The 18,311-nt window shown below is 48.3% G+C and overlaps 1 protein-coding gene across 5 annotated transcripts; it reads right to left on the bottom strand.

The window, feature by feature from the left end:
* Nucleotides 1–1,051: 1,051 nt before the first annotated feature.
* Nucleotides 1,052–18,226, bottom strand: CNTROB (centrobin, centriole duplication and spindle assembly protein). Of its 5 annotated transcripts, XM_025363427.1 has the most exons (20): nucleotides 17,551–18,213; nucleotides 17,008–17,423; nucleotides 15,829–15,913; nucleotides 15,499–15,580; nucleotides 14,899–15,055; nucleotides 13,854–13,970; nucleotides 13,518–13,634; nucleotides 13,070–13,168; nucleotides 10,603–10,839; nucleotides 10,111–10,257; nucleotides 6,809–6,942; nucleotides 6,089–6,214; nucleotides 5,703–5,865; nucleotides 4,360–4,618; nucleotides 2,896–3,047; nucleotides 2,639–2,702; nucleotides 2,291–2,461; nucleotides 1,933–2,131; nucleotides 1,476–1,530; nucleotides 1,052–1,248 (listed from the first exon to the last, which is right to left on the bottom strand). In XM_025363427.1, the coding sequence occupies exons 2-20, from the start codon at nucleotides 17,269–17,271 to the stop codon at nucleotides 1,123–1,125; spliced, it is 2,754 nt and encodes a 917-aa protein (XP_025219212.1). In that variant the 5' UTR covers nucleotides 17,272–17,423; nucleotides 17,551–18,213; the 3' UTR covers nucleotides 1,052–1,122. The 5 variants fall into 5 exon arrangements, with proteins under 5 accessions (XP_025219212.1, XP_025219211.1, XP_025219214.1 ...); XM_025363426.1 differs by having other exon boundaries at nucleotides 17,008–18,226; XM_025363429.1 differs by having other exon boundaries at nucleotides 1,466–1,530; nucleotides 1,999–2,131; nucleotides 17,008–18,226.
* Between the last annotated feature and the right edge of the window lie 85 nt (nucleotides 18,227–18,311).

The following is an 18,311-nucleotide window of genomic DNA, read 5'->3' as shown; positions in this document are numbered from 1 at the left end:
GGGATTACAGGCTTGAGCCACCGCGCCCGGCCTCTGCCCATTTTTTAATGGAGGTATTTGTTTTTTGTTTGTTGATTTAAGTTCCTAATAGATTCTGGATGTTAGACCTTTGTCAAATGCACAGATTGAGAATATTTTCTCCCATTCTGTAGGTTGTCTGTTTACTCTGTTGACAGTCTCTTTTGCTGTGCAGAAACTCTTTAGTTTAATTAGGACCCAGCACTCTATAGTCTTTTACACGTTTCAGAGCCATAAGTGTGAAGACTATAGCAACAGTATGTCTGCTGGCTGGAGTAGAATCTGCCAGTCTGAATACTACGAATGCAACCTGAAAGAATTATTTTCCCTTTTTTTTTTCTTTTTTGAGATGGAGTCTCGCTTTGTCGCCCAGGTGGAGTGCAGTGGCGTGATCAGCTCACTGCAAGCTCCGCCTCTTGGGTTCATGCCATTCTCCTGCCTCAGCCTCCCGAGTAGCTGGGAATACAGGCATCCACCACCATGCCCAGCTAATTTTTTTGTATTTTTAGTAGAGATGGAGTTTCACGTGTTAGCCAGGATGGTCTCGATCTCCTGACCTCGTGATCTGCCCGCCTCAGCCTCCCAAAGTGCTAGGCTACCACACCCAGCCTATTTTCCCTTAAAAGAGAAAACTTTCTCCCCAACAACCAAATTTTAACTCAAACTCTTTATACAATAACTTACTCTTATTAAAGTTTGGGTCTTTTCTGATTATTAAAGTAACATATACTTGTTTTAGAAAATTTGGAAAATACAGAAATGTATTAAAAACCTAAGAATCACCCATAATTCCACCACCACCCAGAGTTCATTGCTCTGCAGGTTTTAGCTTTGTCCACTGAATCTTAGCTACTCCAACTTTCCAAATCTTGTCATAGACCATCTTCCAAAGCATTCACGTCTTTTCCCATAGGAAATGACATATAAACACGTAACATATAAAAAAAAGTACTCAAACCAAATGTGGTTTCTTTACAAAGTGATTTCCTACAAAACCTCTATTTTCCAAATTCCTATGAGCCAGAGACTCTGATACAGACTATCGAGCATTTATTAAAATAACAACAATAAGAGAACAAAGAAGAGGAAAGAGGGTAGGGGGGCTCATCTCCAGACTCCCCCCCGGCTCCTCATACTACTCGGGGCATGGTGCCCACTTTTCTTCCGTGCGGGAGGTTTTTCAGTCTTGGGGGCTGTAGCAAGGCGGCGAGGGACAGACTGGGAGGGAATCTGAGAGTTGAGGGAAGACAGAGGAAGAAATCAGTGTCAGATCCTCTCAATTCCCCACACCACTGAGGAAAGGCACGTGGAGAGGGCCAGATGAGTCTGCAGGGAGGAAAGGCCATGCTACAGAACTGGGGGGTGTAATGGAGGGGCCAGCCAGGAGTGCGCAGAGGTGAAGGAACTGGTCAGTGAGAGCCCTTTTCTCCCCTGGTCCCTGCCTGACTTTCCCTCACCTCTTTCCGGGAGTCTATGTTCCTTCTGGGGACATTATCCCCTTGGCCATCAGTCCTGCCACACAAATCAAAGGTATGAGGATGGGGAGCTCCGTCCCCCCGGTTACCCAATACTGGATGGAAGAACCACTCCCCAATTCTATCTCTTAAGAATAAGATCAAACTCGATAGATCCGGACATCAACTGGGAGGAGACATTAGTGGAAGCAAATAATGAGTTATACTAGCTAGTCAAAATTCTAGGATTCTGAGTTTTGAGCTGAGGGGTAAAGAGGAAAAAAACGAAGGTAGAGAGACCCGGAGAAAAGATTTTTTTGTTTAGAAGAAAAAAGCAATAGAAAGGAAGAGACAAAAGAAAGGTGTGGGGCAGTAAGAGAAGAAGATCTGTGGATCCATCTCTCATCCTTCACTTTCCTCCCCAGAAAGGGACAACGATTCAATTCAGGGTAAAACACACCCACTCCACTCCCCATAATCCAGCTTCCACCCTGCGAATCCTTCCTCCTTCCTCCCAGGCTTGTACCCGCTGTGTTCCAGCCTCTTCAGGTAGAGCAGGAGATCCTCAGCAGGCAGAGCCCCCCAGCCCCGAGCCTGGTAGAGTCGCAACAATTGAGACACCTCCATCAGCTGCCTTGGGAATGCGAGCCCATCTCCACCTGACAGACATAGCAATAATCACAGGTGTCATCGTAGGGCCCCTCTCCCCAGCCCTCAGCCCATTTCCCCAGGAATTCAGAAGGGCAGTAAGTACCTGTACTGGATACACACTCAGGACTGTCCCTCTTTTTTTCCCTAGTAAACCAGGACATGCTCACCTCTCTCTGGGGAACCACTGCTGGGACCACTGCCTTGTGAATGGGAGGAGGGAAGCTCCTGGACCCGGAAAAGACTGGATGCCATGGCTAAGGGAACTTTGGTTTTGTGGACAGGGGGTGGAATACGTGGCACTTGAGGGGCTTCCTCCCAAGACGGAACAGTCAGAGGACCTAGCAAAACGAAAGAGAGCCAAGAATCAGGAAATGGAGCAAAGAACCAAGGAAGTCCCACCACCCAGCATTCATAAGGCTTTATTGCCTTTGCCAGCTCCTAAAAATTCATCCTAGATAACCAACTCCGATCTTTCCTAGGCCCCAGCCCCAACTTTCTTCAGAGTTGGAACTCACCAGACTTAGGGGGCAATAGATCGACAGTAGGGTTCTCATTGTTCTGGGACACTGTCTCCAGCAACTGTGGGTGAATAAGATAGTCAAATTCCCCAGGGACTGATAGAGAAAAAGGCCTAGGGATCTGAGAGAAGAAGCTGGGACGAAGAGTTAGTCATAAACAGGGAATGAGGTCAGAGTCCTGGATTCCCAGAGCAGAAAGAGGAAAGGAGAAAGGGAAGAAGAAAATGAGCTAGTCTGGGTGGAATCTCTCTTACCTGGTGCAAAAAATTCTTGAGGCCCTCCAGCTGAGCAGGCGGCAGCCCTTGCTTTAGGAAGCCCTCCCCGTCGGGTCCAGGATCTTCCTCAGGGAATGGCCTTTCTGCCCTATGGTCGGGATGGAAGGCCCCAAGTGCAGAGAAGGCCCCAGCTATAAAGTGAAACAGGTGTGGGTGGGTGCAAGTGTGTTCAAGGGGGAAGGGGCTCCTCCACAAATCAACTCACCTAACACTCAGAAGAAAGGGGCCTATTAAATGTAAGAGGAACGTCACTGCTAGAAGAAGATGAAGATGGAGGTTTAAAGGAGCTGGAGAGGGAAGGGTTGGTTGGAGGTGACTGGGAGATAGCACAGCTGAACTCTAAGACAGAAATATAAACAGAAGAAGAAAGCTGTGGTACTCAAACTCTAAACAAATAAATATCCTCACCAACTCCCTGAAGAATGGAAATGAGTAACACACATGTTCTGATCTCTTCCCCAGAATATGCCCCATTCTTTTATTATTCTCACATAATTAAAAAATTTTTAATTGTGATACAACTAATCTCTCTCTCTCTTTTTTTTTTTTTTTTAAAGAGACAGAGTCTTGCTGTCTTGCCCAGGCTGGAGTACAATGGCACCTTCTTAGCTCACTGTAGCCCCGAACTCCTTGGCTCAAGCAATCCTTTTGTCTCAGTCTCCCTGAGTAGCTGGAAATTCGGGTGTGTGCCACCACACCCAGCTATTTTTTATTTTTTGTAGAGATGAGGTCTCACTATATTGGTCAGACTGGTGTGGACCTCCTGACATCAAGCCATCCTCCCACCTCAGCCTCCCAAAGTGATAGGCTTACAGGTGTGAGCCACTGGGTCTGGCCCCACCCCTCATTTTTCAATTCGACCTACATTGTCATGTTTGTACCACACAGAACACCTCCATCCACTCAAATCACAGCTGACATTAAACCAGAAGTGGACACCACACCCAAGGTCAGCCAGTCCAATCAGATGGCCTCTAAACTGGACCTAAAAAACTGAGACACCAGTGTCTCTCTAAATGTCTAGGGGCTCAGCTAGAGTCAGTATCACAGCCACAGCTGGTCAAACTCATGTGTAAACTGAAGTTATGAGGGGCGAGAACCTTGGATGCTGGTCTAGCAAGAAAAAAGAGCAGATGTGCAGGAGAGGCGGACCCAGGAGACTATGCAGGCCCACAGAAAAGGGCCAGCTAGCTGCCTCAGTTCCTGATAGTGCCCCTGTTCCCAACTCCAGTTCTCATTAAGTCCAGCGACGCCACATTTCCATGAGATCTCAGTTCCTTTATGTGGACCAACGTGAGCAGATTTCTGCTCCTTTTTGCAACTTGTGATCACTAAAGGCATCTGGGAAACTAAATGCTCAAGTACCAGAGAGAAAGCAAGGTACGAAAGAGGGAGCCAATTCATGCACAGAAGGGGAACCCCAGTGACTTCTGTCCCCGTTACCTGTGGATGGAGTGAGGTCTGGTTTGGGCTCCAGGGGTTGGAAAGAATGTTGGCTCTGAAAAGAGGGGCCCAACAGGAGGCTAAGATCTGAGGAGGAACTGCAAAGAACAGGAGGTGCTCCAGGTAGCTCGTCCCTTGCTTCCCGGCTCTGCTGCAATACAGGCTTCAGGGCCACAGCCACAGGAGGCATAGTCCAGACCCTCCTCTCCTCCTTCTCTGGTTCCTGAGGCCCGGGGCTGGAGGGTCCAGCAGGAGGAGCCTAACCAGGAGAAAGGCAGAAAGAAGGGTCAAAGCACAGCAGGTTTAAAGAGGTAAGACATGGTACAAACACTTTAGTAAGATTATAAATTTCCGGGTGCAGTGGCTCACATCCGTAATCCCAACACTTTGGGAGGATCGTTTGAGGCTAGGGGTTTGAACTAGCCTTGGCAACACAGAGAGACTCCATCTCTACAAAAGATTTAAAAATTAGCTGGGGGCAATGGCACGTGTGTGTAGTCCCAGCTACTCGGGAAGCAGAGGAGGGAGGATTGCTTGAGCCCAGCCTGGGCAACAGAGTGAGACCTTGTTTCAAATAAATAAATAATATATAAATAAATAAAATTAAAATTAAAATATCCTAATGTTTTCTTCTTTTTCCTTGAGATGAGGTCTCACTATGTTGCCTAGGCTAGTCTTGAACTCCTGAGCTCAAGTGATCCTTCTGCTTTAGCCTCCCATATAGCTGAGATTATAGGTGCACCACCACACCTGCTACAATTTCATAATTAAAAGAAGGAAGTGGGAAGTACCAACATATGAAGGGCTAGGAAGTGAGACTCCCTACTCTACTCTGGGGCAGGACTTGGCAACAATTTTTGGCCCTTCCATCATAATTAATTCAGCTGTCCCTCCACAAAACTAGTACCACATATCATTTGTCCCCTCTTGGGACTGGGAGACTAGAGTTATGCCCAATAGAATGGGGCCAGTCTGAGTAAGCTATGGCCATGGAAAAAAGGATTTATTTTGCTGAGGCAGTTATTATTTGTAAAGTCCACTGATTTTTTTCCCCTGATATAGGCCTTAGGAGCTGAACTTAGTACTTCCCTTGGGAGGGAGCTAGATTTCCAAAGAAGGAATCTAGAACATAGTTCTTGCTGGGCATGGTAGCTTATGCCTGGAATCCCAGCACTTTGGCAGTTAGAGGTGGGAGGATCACCTGAGCCCAGGAGTTCGAGGCTGCAGTGAGCTATGATCGCACCAGTACACTCCAGCCTGAGCAACAGAGTGAGACCCTGCCTCAAAAATAAAAATAAAAACAGAACGCCATGGAGAAGCTTAGCTCAAGGGGCAATGCTTACTGAAGGGTTGGGCGGTGGGAGAGTGGTGCTGAGCAGCTGGTTGGCCTCATCCCAGTGGGTCTGCAGCATGGCCTGCAGTCTTTCCACCAGCTCCACCCGCTGCTCCTCCAGCTGCTGGTTCCCACTCTGCAGTTCGCGCACTCGCGCTTGCTCCCGGGCCAGTCTGAAGAAAAGAGAGAAGAAGTGACTCAGGGCCTTTAAGGAAGCAGAGACTTGGGGGCTAAAAAGAGCCAGAAAGGAATGTCGGACATCTGACATTCTGAAAGGAGCTGAGGCCCATGTAGAGGACAGATCAATCAAGGGAGCAGCTCTTTAGCATTCTCAGTTTGGACTCTACCCATGAGAAAGGGGCTAGGGCCTGAAAGGGGCACTCTGGGGACCAGGACCTGAGCTCGTAGTCCTCAGCCACCTGCTGTTGTCGCTCCTCTCGCTCTGCCATTTCCACCTTGAACTGAGCTAGCTGACTGGCCAGCTCCTGCTGGTGCTGTCCACTCAGGTCCTGCAGCTGCTTCCTGCAGGGCACAGGTAGGAGAGAGGACTGGGACTGGAGACAGAAGAAGTGACCAACTGAGAAAAAGACATCATGTGTGCATGTGACAGTGACCCAGATAGCCAGTCAACTAGCCTGGCCATGGCACAGGAAGCAGCAAGGGCAAAGCTGGGGTCTTAGGATGGGTTCCTCAGAAGCAGAGACTTAAATAAATTTATTTTGGGAGCATTTCTAGAAAATCTTGGCAGCTGAATGGGGGTGAGAAGTGAGGCCGGGCTGGGAGGAGGCTCAGTCCGACAGAGCAGCTCCGGAGACAGCGCAGGTCATACCTCAGCACTGTCTCAGCAAAGGAGCTGGACCATCTATCATTCTGCACCCATCAGTTCTTGGTTAAGGGCTACTCCCTGTGGGATGAAAATTCCCAGGCACTTCTGGCTCTCCATGAATGCATGAAGGCAGCCCTCCCAAGAGAGACTCAGGGCCAGGCTGATGGGAGTTAGCGCACCCTGGGAGTCACAGTGCTGGACCATGGCAAAGGGATTGAAGGGAACATGGGCCTGGCACTAACGATACCTGCTGTGGCTGAGAGAAGTGACACCCAGTGAGTCCCATGTACCTGTGATGTTCCCTGAGGGAGGCTGCTTGCCGTAGGCTGCTCTCCTGAGCCTGCGCCAGCCGCTCTGTCACCCGCTGCTCCAGCTGCACAGCCAGCTCTGACTCCAGCTGGATCCGCTGGCTTTCATACCGGGCCTGGGAGTGAAGGAAGGTGGGATAACGGCCCAAATCTGTTTGGGCTTACAAGAGGATGGCGGATATAATGTAGACAAAATCCAGTACCAACTTTCCCCTCGTATGAGATGAAGAACAATAATTTTGCCTCAAGGAGTGAAAGAGGTTCCCTTTCCTTATTAAACCATGAGATATTCACACTTTAAACATACATCAAAGTGAAAATGACTTTGGGTGAAAGACATAAATTTCTTAGCTAAAATGAATGTTCGATAGAGCAATCAAATCTATTCTGTGTCTGAGATAACATACCCTGAGTAGAGTACCTGAAAGCCAGTAGGCATTCAATAAATGTCAGTGCCTCTTCCTCCTTAAGCAGTCAACCTGTAAGTGTCTCCATTTTCTCAGGCACAGTCCTTCAACTCACTAAAATCTGATTTCCACGTATAGTACTTTACTATAAAGAATTCAATTTTTCTTTTCTTTTCTTTTCTTTTTTTTTGAAACGGAGTTCTGCTCTGTCACCCAGGCTGGAGTGCAGCGGCGTGATCTCAGCTCACTGCAACCTCTGCCTCCCAGGTTCAAGCAATTCTCCTGCCTCAGCCTCCTGAGTAGCTGCAACTACAGGTGTATGCCACCAGGCCTGGCTAATTTTTTGTATTTTTAGTAGAGACGGGGTTTTACCGCGTTAGCCAGGATGGTCTCAATCTCCTGACCTCATGATCTGCCCATCTCGGCCTCCCAAAGTGCTGAGATTACAGGTGTGAGCCACCGCGCATGGCCCAAAGAACTCAATTTCCAAATCCAAATAGTGGTTATTTCTCAGCCCCTACTTTTGAGCAAGGGTCTTGCTCTGTTGCTCAGCCTAAAGTGCAGTGGTGTGATTATGGCTCACTGCAGTCTTGACCTCCCAGACTCAAGCGATCCTCCCACCTCAGCCTCCAGAGTAGCTGGGACTACAAGCTCGTGTCACACCACGCACAGCTAATCTTTTTATTTTTTGTAGAGATGGGGTCTCACTATGTTGCCCAGGCTGGTCTCAAATTCCTGGACTCAAGCAATCCTCCCACTTCAGCTTCCCAAAGTGCTGGGATTACAGGCATGAGCCACCACACCTGGCCCTGTCTTTTTTTTTTTTGAGACTTGGTCTCACTCCTGTCACCCAGGCTGCAGTGCAGTGGTGTGATCGCGGCTCACTGCAGCCTCTACTTCCAGGGTTCAGTTGATCCTCCCACCTCAGCCTCCCGAGTAGCTGGGACTACAGGTCTATAGGTGCATGTCACTATACCCGGCTAATTTTTTGTGTTTTTAGCAGAGTTTAGGTACTGCCATGTTGTGCCCAGATTGGTCTTGAACTCCTGGGCTCAAGCAATCTGCCTGCCTCAGCCTCCCAAAGTGCTGGAATTCCAGGTGCGAGCCACCACACCCGGCTGCTTTCTTAGTCTTTATTGCATGTGATCTCATTGTAACACCTGACGCCCTAGGTCAATTCTTTTTTTTTTTTATTTTTTGAGATGAAGTCTCACTCTGTTGCCCAGGCTGGAGCACAGTGGCGCAATCTGGGCTCACTGCAACCTCCGCCTCCCGGGTTCAAGCGATTCTCCTGCCTCAGCCTTCTTAGTAGCCGGGACTACAGGTACGTGCCACACACCTGGCTAATTTTTGTATTTTTAGTAGAGATGGGGTTTCACCATGTTGGCCAGGCTGGTCTCAAACTCCTGAGCTCAAGTGATCTGCCCGCCTTGGCCTCCCACAGTGTTGGGATTACAGGCATGAGCCACCACACCGGGCCAAAGTAGTATGGTTCTCAAATGCCGGCCTCACTGGTACCTCCTTAAGTTAACCATTTATAAGGAACATAGCCTCTTAGAATGGCTTGCACCTGGAAAATTCATCCATTTGTCCTTAACACACATTTTATACATAAAAACCAAGGCCCGTAAGGGTCAAAATTCTAGCTAGAAGTCGAAATAAGTGCCCTAAGTCCTAATGCAGTACTCTTTCCTCTTCAATGCTGTGTCTCCACCATGGGCCAGAACACAGCTCTCTCCAATCCTTTCCTGTATCCTGTAGATCAGCAAACTACAGCCCAATTCAGCCCTCCATGGCCTGTTTATATAAGTTGTACTAGAACACAGCTGTGCCCATTTGTTTACGTACAGTTTGTAGCTACTTCTGTGGTATAACAGCAGAGCTGGGTAGTTGCAGCTGAGACCATACAACCCACAAAGCTAAAAATATTTACTGTCTGGACCTTTACAGAAAAAGTTTGCCATCTCCTGTTCTATTCCACAGCAAGAGTCTGGCTAGTTTGAATTTAAAATTCAGTATGTTAGCTAGATGAAAACTGTTTTTCAAAGTGTAATTATATTTGACAAACAATTTTTGAGTACAATTCTGCGCCAGGTCATGTGCTGTTATGGAAGTTTCATAAGTAAATTAAAAAATCATTGCCCTCCTGGGTCCCTGACCTACTCAGAGAAATTAATACAAGTTATTCAAGTAAAGAGAATTACAAAGCATATTGTTACGATTGGAATCAAGTCTCTGACAAAAACTTTCACCTGCTCCGTCAACCCACTAAGTGTGGTGTCATCTCTTAAAATAACATAAGGTATCTTTCATAGATTTAAATCTATTTACTCCTAAAAGTAACACTAGGTCAGTCTGACATATTGTGGGAAATGGTTACTCAGTGAGAAATGGCTCTGAGTTTAGGACAGAAAACTACCCAAAATACTACATAGAAACTGTTGATAGGCCAGGCGCGGTGGCTCAAGCCTGTAATCCCAGCACTTTGGGAGGCCGAGGAGGGTGGATCACGAGGTCAGGAGATCGAGACCATCCCTGGCTAAGATGGTGAAACCCCGTCTCTACTAAAAATACAAAAAACTAGCCGGGCGTGGTGGCGGGCGCCTGTAGTCCCAGCTACTCGGAGGCTGAGGCAGGAGAATGGCGTGAACCCAGGAGGCGGAGCTTGCAGTGAGCCGAGATCGCGCCACTGCACCCCAGCCTGGGCAACACAGCGAGACTCCGTCTCAAAAAAAAAAAAAAAAAAAAAAGAAACTGTTGATGGAATTAAACCCCAAATCCCTGAACTGGGAGTGTCTGCCACAACTCCTGAGGGGTCCCTCTGCCTCAGATCTACTTCTCGCAGAACAAAACCTCAAGAACCCTCTGCCTTCTGACCTGCACCAAGCTCATTTCCAGCTGCAGGGCGTCTCTCTCTCTCCGAGCTGTATCCAGCTCTCCTTCCAGCCGCCGCACCTCAGACTGCACCAGCACCAACTGGTGCTGGGCCTCCCAGGCGGCCTGGGCTTCCCTCTGGCTCTTCTCCTATGAAAGACAAATCAAACGTACATACATATGTCATTTCCTATCTCCTGGTTACCTCCACTCCCCAGTTCATCCTCCCAAACCCTAAAACCCAAGCTTCCCCTTCTCCTCCCATTTGTCTTATTTCCCCATCCCTGTTGAATTTCAGTCTTTGGCCTTTCGTGTATTCAAAACCCCCAGCCCTTCCTGCTGGCCCTATACTCTCAACTTTGTCTCCCACACGTGGCTCTCTACTCTCCATTCCTGCCTATATATATCCCGCATATTCTAACATTCCATCCCATTCAATCATTTTGCCCTTCATCTATTCCCTAGTTCCTCAACTCTTCCAACTGCCACTTTTACCTTCTCCCTTTCCAACTGAGCCTGGTTCTCCTCCTGCAGCGCCTGGTAGTGTTCCTTAAGCTGGTGCTCTTGCTGGGCCCAGGTCTGCCGTTCTTCTTCTATGGCAGCCCGAAGAGTCTCTAACTCACGATGCTCACTCAGTTGCCCAGCCCGAGCTGCATCCCGCTCTTCCTGCAGGGCACAGCACCGCTGCTGTTCTGCCTCCAAGCTCAGGGTCAGAGCTTGCCTTTCCTCCTCCTGCAGCCACAGAAGAAAACCAAGCTCCTTAGTAGGCTCTTCAGAGACCAGCAATCTGCCCTCTGACCCTCAAACAAGGTGCCTGCTGAGAATTATGCTCATTAAAAACACAATAATTAGGCTGGGCACGATGGCTCACACTTGTAATCCCAGCACTTTGGGAGGCCAAGGCAGGCAGATTACCTGAGGTCAGGAGTTTGAGACCAGCCTGGTCCAACATGGTGAAATCCCGTTTCTACTAAAAATACAACAATTAGCTGGGCGTGGTGGTGGTGGGCGCCTGTAATTCCAGCTACTTGGGAGGCTAAGGCAGGAGAATCACTCTAACATGGGAGGTGGAGGTTGCAGTGAGCTGAGATCACACAACTGCACTCCAGCCTGGGTGACAGAGCAAGACTCCATCTCAAATAAAACCTAAAAAACCCCACAAGAGTTGACAGGCGCAGTGGCTCATGTCTGTAATCCCAGCACTTTGGGAGGCCGAGGCAGGCAGAACATCTGAGGTCAGGAGTTCGAGACCAGCCTGGCCAACCATGTCTCTACTAAAAATACAAAAATTAGCTGGGCATGGTGATGCACACCTGTATTGCCAGATACTTGGGAGGCTGAGGCAGGAGAATTGCTTGAACCTGGGAGGCGGAGGTTGCAGTGAGCCAAGATTGTGCCACTGAACTCCAGCCTGGGCAACAGAGCGAGATTCCATCTTAAAACAAACCAACCAACCAACAAACAAAACACAATAGTTGACAAGCTCATAGGACTATAATAGATAAGAGCAGCTGTTCCAGAGCCAAGTAGACCTCGGTTCAAATCTCAGGTGTGAATCCTGCTTCTGGAATTTACTGTGTGTTCTTAGGCACACATCCTTATCTGTAAACTAGAGGTTATAACAGGTCTGCCTTCTGAGCATTAAAGTAAAAAGCATACAGAAAGCATTTAGCACAGCATCAGGCACATAGTAAGTACTCAATACACAATAGTTACCACCATCATCATCAAAAGAAATTCCACTAAGACTAGAATATCCAGCCTACAATCATGAACCATCATCCATCATCAGGACTGTCAGATATATATAGCCTGTTAAGACTACAAGTACCAGCATATATGTACCAAGCATGCATTATGCATGCAACAAGTTCCAAACCTGGCTACTAATTCATATGGCTAATCACCTTATCATTTCAGCTCTAAGAGATTTGAGTGAAATGGCTGGGTATGGTGGTTCACATCTGTAATCCCAGCACTTTGGAAGGCCAAGGAGGGCAGATCGCTTGAGGTCAGGAGTTTGAGACCAGCCTGGCCACTGTGGTGAAACCCCGTCTCTACCAAAAAAATACAAAAATTAGCGGGGTATGGTGGCATGCACCTGTAGTCCCAGCTACTTGGGAGGCTAAGGTGGGAGAATCGCTTGAACCCAGGAGGCAGATGCTGCAGTGAGTTGCGATTGCACCACTGCACTCCAGCCTGGACAACAGAGCGAGACCCTGTCTCAAAAAAAAGAAAAGAAAAGAAACTTGAGCTAGTCAATTCCATACCTTTTTTGGCCATGCCCTACAGAGTTCCCAAACCAGATTGAAAAAAATCATCCAGGAAATTTCTGAAAATATTTGGGTTCCACCACATATCTACTGAATCAAAACATCTGCGGGTGAGTCCCAGAAATCTTTATTTTATTTTTTTGAGATAGAGTCTCACTCTGTCACCCAGACTGGAGAGCAGTGGCGTGATCTCAGCTCACTGCAACCTCTGTCTGCTGGGTTCAAGCAATTCTCCTGCCTCAGCCTCCCAAGTAGCTGGGACTACAGGCATGCACCACCATGCCCAGCTAATTTTTTGTATTTTTAGTAGAGACGGGGTTTCACCATGCTGGCCAGGCTGGTCTCGAACTCCTGACCTCATGATCCACCCGCCTTGGCCTCCCAAAGTGCTGGGATTACAGGCATGAGCCACCGTGCCTGGCCTATATTTTAAAATAATTCCTCAGATGACGCTAATGTTCTAATGAGGATACAATTTGCAGAGTTTCTCAAACCGACTTGGTAGCAGAGCCTTTTTTTTTTTTTTTTAATAGAATATCTAGCTGAATTACTGTTCTAAGGAACACACTTTGGGAAACAGTGCTCTGATGCAACTCAAATTATAATCTCCCACAATCCACGAATAGCCCATAGCTCTCTAGAAGTAATTAACAGCTTCCAATGGAATTAACCCAGTCCAATCTTCTCACCAATGTCTCTCTTTCCCGTTGCTGCAGTCTGGCACTTTCCTGCTCACGATTCAGGGCCTCCATGGCCTCAGAAAGGCTTTGTTCCAGGCGGGTTACTGTCTTTCAGGAAGAGAGGAATACAGGGCAGAGGAACTGTGGGAAATCTGTGTGTGCTATATTTTATAAAGCATTGACAATGTAAACTTGAAACTTCAGAGTTAACTAAATGACTAAGAGGCCAGATAGAAGACTACATGGTGTGGGAAAAATCAAGAAGTCATTGATGATGCAAGTTGGACAGCAGAAACGGTTAAAGGAGAAGAAAGGAAGGATGAGAAGAAATGTCAGGACAGCCACTACAAGACTGAGGTCAATCTGTTGGGAACCCTAATTCCAGAGCTATTTCTGCCCCTTTCCATCTAAAGATCTGTGACTCAGGTTCTAATGCCATACACTCCAGGGTGCTCACCTCCTGCTGCTTGCTTCTGGTGAGCTCTGCTGCCTGGCGTTCCTCTTGAAGTCCCCTGAGAACCTCTGTCCGCTCAGCCTCATGCCGGTTCCAGCCTTCCACCACACGGGCCAGGGTCTTAGGTAGGGCAAGTAAAATGGAATTTCAAAATAACTTTTTTGTCCTCTTTTTACCCACAGGGGTGGGGTCAACAGCCATCTTCTCCCAACAGTCAGCAAACCAACCCCTTGCCCAGCTCTCAGCATGCGCCAAGAAACATTGGTTGGCCACCCCCTTGTTTATTATTCCTTAATGCTCTTCATGGCGAGACCCACCCACATTTTGCTACCCTGGTACCTTGTCTAGTTGCTCAATCATGGTATCTTTCTTGCGGTCAGCAGCCACAGCCACGGCTAATTGTTGCTGTAGCTCTAACACTCGGGTCTGCAGGCTCTGAATATGGCGCTCACAATGCTGGGGAAAAGGGTGAGGAGTCTGGGTGTTGCCCATCTTTCGTATGACCACAGCACCAAACTTTCCAGCTCCTCTAGTGGGAGAATGGGCTGGCACCAAGAAGCCTGGGTCCCAAGAACAGAATAGTTTTGGAGAGGGAGAATCAGGAAAATTCTGAAGGAAGCACCTTGAGGCTCAAGATCTCCAACATGTTTCTGTACCTTTTCAGGAGATAAATGCTTAGATTCCAGGCTCCTCCTTTTCCTGGATCTCCTGAGTAAAAATCCCATAAACCTTTTGGCAGAGGTGCAGCAGCCCACACAGCAAAATGTGCAAAGTTACTCCTACCTTCAGAAGCTCACTGGACACAATGAGTAAACACAGCAAGGATAAAGGGGAAAGCCTTTCATTCATGCCAAGGGGTTTAACATAGAGAAGGAGAGGCTTCCAAAAATGGCAACCAAGGATTTTGACTTTCCTCTGCTTTGTCTATTTCTCTGTCCCCTTCAGACACTAAGGCAGAGGCTCACAGAGATAAAGGCTCAGTCTATCACCAGCAGCTGTAAATCCTATGCACAAGCTAGCAGAGTTTGTGTCCACTCAACAAACACTGAGTGTTTCTGTGTTATGTATATTCTAGACCTTAGGCAGCCAGTACTAACACAAACAAGATATGGACCCTCAAATTTTAGAGACGAGAAAAAAACAAGATATATCAGAACGATAAGATATATCAGAACGATAAGCTATATGAAGGAAATAAGAGGGCGATCTGACTGACTACTTGGAAGGGAGGTGGTGCCATATTAGTTGGATGGTCAAAAACTTCCTCAGGAAAACATTTGAGTTAAGTCCCAGCTTTCAGGCTCTTCATCCTCAGCCCTTTTCAACACTTGGATGCCCTCTTTCTAATCTTTGCTGCTCTCAAAAGGAAGCCTTTTCATCTTACCTTGCGGCGGGTATGCTCTGAATCCAATGCATCTCTCAGCCCCTGACAATCTGGGGGATTGAGTGGAGGCCCTGGCCGAAGGCTGGTGTAGCGGGGAAACAGCTCCTCCAGGGCTTGGGCTGAGCTAGATGGAGACAAGTCTTGCAGGGGCCGGGTGCTGAGCAAATCAGGGAGAGAATGTTAGGGCTGGGAAAGCTTTTGGAATCCACTTGTCCAACTGTGATATTCTACAGATGAGGAAACTGAGACCCAGAGAGGGCAAGAGACTTGTCCAAAGTCATAAAGCTATATAACCACAGTGCCATAAATAACACACAGGTCTGGGATTCGCTTAAAGTTTTCAGCAGAAACAAGCTAACTCTTTAGAGGGGAAGAACGACTGGAGGTTAAGAGAAAACCGGGTACCAGGCAGCAAATATCCGTGTTCCTGAAGGAGTAAAGTGGGTAGGAGACAGTAGAAAAAGGATGAAAACTGAAAGCTAAGTGATAAGCCTCTTGGGTTCTTAAGAGGTACAAAAGCAATAAAGGGAGAAATAAGGAACAAAACACTTGGATTTCCAAGAAAGCAAACAAGCTAGGAGAACCCCAAGGGGAACTCACTTGAGCAAGGTGGCTGTGCTATCACTGTCAAAGGAGTCCTCTTCCCGTCTCTCTGAGCCAGCGCCAGGAATGAGGGGATCCCCTGCAGGCAGCCAGAGGGACCCCAAAGCCACAGTCAGGTAATGACAAAAACGGGCCACTTGAAGAAAAGGCCTTCCTTTCCAGTTCCCTCCTTCACCCCCCCTCCCAAAGAAAGGGAGACTTTTCTCCTGAAATCTCTGGCTCAGAGGTTTTCCTGCTTGGGTTTTCCTGTCTGCTTCCTCTGTCCACTTTCTCCCACCCCTTAAATCTAGGTTCTCCTTCATAGTTCTAGGGAAGGGGCTTACTCACGATAAGCTGTATCACGTGAGGTTTGGAGCATGGTCTGGAGCTGACCCCGAACACTTTCCATCTCAAAGATATGCTTAGAACCATCCTAGAAAAAAAGCCACACGGAAATCAGATGCAACCTGTGTTATCTGTCTCCTACCTATTGCCAGGGTAGAATTTTCACTCCAGCACTTTGGAAAACAAGAAAAACCAAACAGATACAATAAGGGATGTCCTAACCTTGAGTCAGAAATTCAAACACTATAGAAGCCAGAAAGAGAATGTAAATAAAATAACTGAGGAGGTGTAAGGCAAGAATTGTGGAGATTCGGCCGGGCGCGGTGGCTCACGCCTGTAATCCCAGCACTTTGGGAGGCTGAGGCGGGCGGATCACAAGGTCAGGAGATCGAGACCATGGTGAAACCCCGTCTCTACTAAAAATAGAAAAAATTAGCCGGGCGCAGTGGCGGGCGCCTGTAGTCCCAGCTACTCGGGAGGCTGAGGCAGGAGAATGGCGTGAACCCGGGAGGCGGAGCTTGCAGTGAGCCGAGATTGCGCCACTGCACTCCAGCCTGGGCGACAGAGCAAGACTCCGTCTCAAAAAAAAAAAAAAAAAAAAAAGAATTGTGGAGATTCTTGCCAATTCAAGAACAAATGTAAGGACTGTGTGGCTTATGGCTATTATTTCCAAACTCTGGAAGACCTAACCAGACTGCAAATTGACTATAACACCTTTTCTACACAATACTAATAACTATCTTCTCTGTTACATGTTGTAGTTGACTAAACTACGTCTTAATGATGTACCTGCCAGAGTTGGAACCATACTATCAAAATAGTGTTGAGCTGGAAGGATCTGAGCCGCTATCCTAAGTCCCTAGTTCTCTCTTGGGATCAAGAAACCTTCCCCATTCCAAGTACACAGGAAACAGCTCACCAACCTACCCCATAGGTTTGCTCTATCTACTCGGAGCAGAGATGTCTCTCACAAAAAACACTAGGAAGTTCCATAATTTTCAAATTATGGTGTCCCAGGTCACTCCCTCCCTCATAAGCATGACTGCCTATGCAGTTAAAGGGAATATGAAATCCAACAAGAAGAGTTCAAATCTCATCAAAGTTTTTTATTTTTACCAACCCCAATCCCAAGACTCTCTGGTGTCTGGTGCCACAGTGGTCTCCAAGACACACTTCCCTCACCTTTTTCTTCAAGTTGTTTTCCAATCCGACTGACAAGCTTCGACTCAATTCTTGGGCTAAGTCGTCTAACCCTTCATGAGGCGGGGAGGTGGTGGGTAAATACAGTTGGGCTCGGGCCTCCGCCTGCCGGCTGAGGCGCAAAGAAGCATAGAGCTGGGAGGTCACTTCAGACGACACTTGGTTGAGCCCAGGGGGTTCTGAGGAATCACTCAGGAGATCCTCCGCCCCGAGGGGTGAACTGGGGCTGTCAGCTGATGTTGCCATGAATACAGGGAAGAGACAACCGGAGACAGCACAGAGCTGGGAGGTTCTGCTGTAGCAAAGTCCAGGAGGAAAAGTTCACGGAGAAAGATTTGGGTGAAGGGAGGAAGACTCCACGCCAAGGATCCTTGGTGAATTAAGGGCATCGAGGCTTTATGGTTAGAGGAAAGGTTTCCACCAGTTCCAGGGCCCATGGGAGTGGGCAAAAGCATCCCTTTCCCCAGCTCCTGGGAACAGTGTTAAGACGGTGCAGCGCAGAGGGGGTGCGGACAGAAGACCTACTGTGGGACAACAGCGCCGCTGAAGCTCCTCTTCCCAGCTACGAGTGCTGGAAGCTGCACATCAACTCCGGAACAGGCTATCCCCGGTCAACTGAGCTCTTAAGTTCTCACGCCCAAAACGTCCCAACGGAAACGGACCCAAATCCACTAGGGGCCCATTTTCTGTCCCCCTTCCCTACTTGTCCCTCAACTGGCTCCAGTCTCAAGAGAGGGAGGAACCTCACGCTCCCCCACCTCTTCACCCGTTCTACCCAGGGTCAGCTCCCTTGTACTTGCCCTCCGACCCCTCCTGGCAAGAAAGCCATAGCAAGCTTCCTTGCTCCCTAGAATCTCTCCCTCCCGACCACCCCAAAAGAAACTTTATGAACCCTCAGTCACGCCCTAAGTCGTCCCTAAAAAGCACGCCGCCCTCAAGCCTAGCCCGAGATCTTCTACCCCGACGACCACCTGATTCCGCCTACTCTCCACCCTTCCAGTCCTCAGCCCCCAGTTTGCCAAAGTGGGGGGCAAGCGATTGGCCTCCTCCCCTGAGATCCCCCTCTCGCGCCTCCCTTTACGCTCAAAACCGTTGGCAGCCTCCCGCCCACTGTCCACGGCTCCTCCTCTCTGGCCTCGATGACGTCACCCGCCCGCGAGACCACGCTCGCAGACGCTCACATAACTATTGTATTCCGAGCGCCTGGCCGCGCGTGCGCGGCTCCGGTGGCCACAGATTGGCTAAGGGAGGGAGGCGGAGTCTGACGAGTGGCTTTGGAGCGGAGT

Source organism: Theropithecus gelada, chromosome 16 (genome assembly GCF_003255815.1).
Source record: "Theropithecus gelada isolate Dixy chromosome 16, Tgel_1.0, whole genome shotgun sequence".
In the NCBI taxonomy this organism is placed as follows: domain Eukaryota; kingdom Metazoa; phylum Chordata; class Mammalia; order Primates; family Cercopithecidae; genus Theropithecus; species Theropithecus gelada.
Note: the sequence above shows the minus strand (reverse complement) of the source record. Positions and strands in the feature narration are given on the sequence as shown.

Excerpts from the sequence above, each read along its gene's own strand:
- CNTROB (XM_025363426.1), bottom strand. The coding sequence starts at position 17,271 with ATGGCAACATCAGCTGACAGCCCCAGTTCACCCCTCGGGGCGGAGGAT. Across the intron at positions 13,971-14,898 it reads CAGAGCATACCCGCCGCAAG|CATTGTGAGCGCCATATTCA; the intron begins GTAAGATGAAAA and ends CCTTTTCCCCAG. Across the intron at positions 1,249-1,475 it reads ACATAGACTCCCGGAAAGAG|ATTCCCTCCCAGTCTGTCCC; the intron begins GTGAGGGAAAGT and ends CTCAACTCTCAG.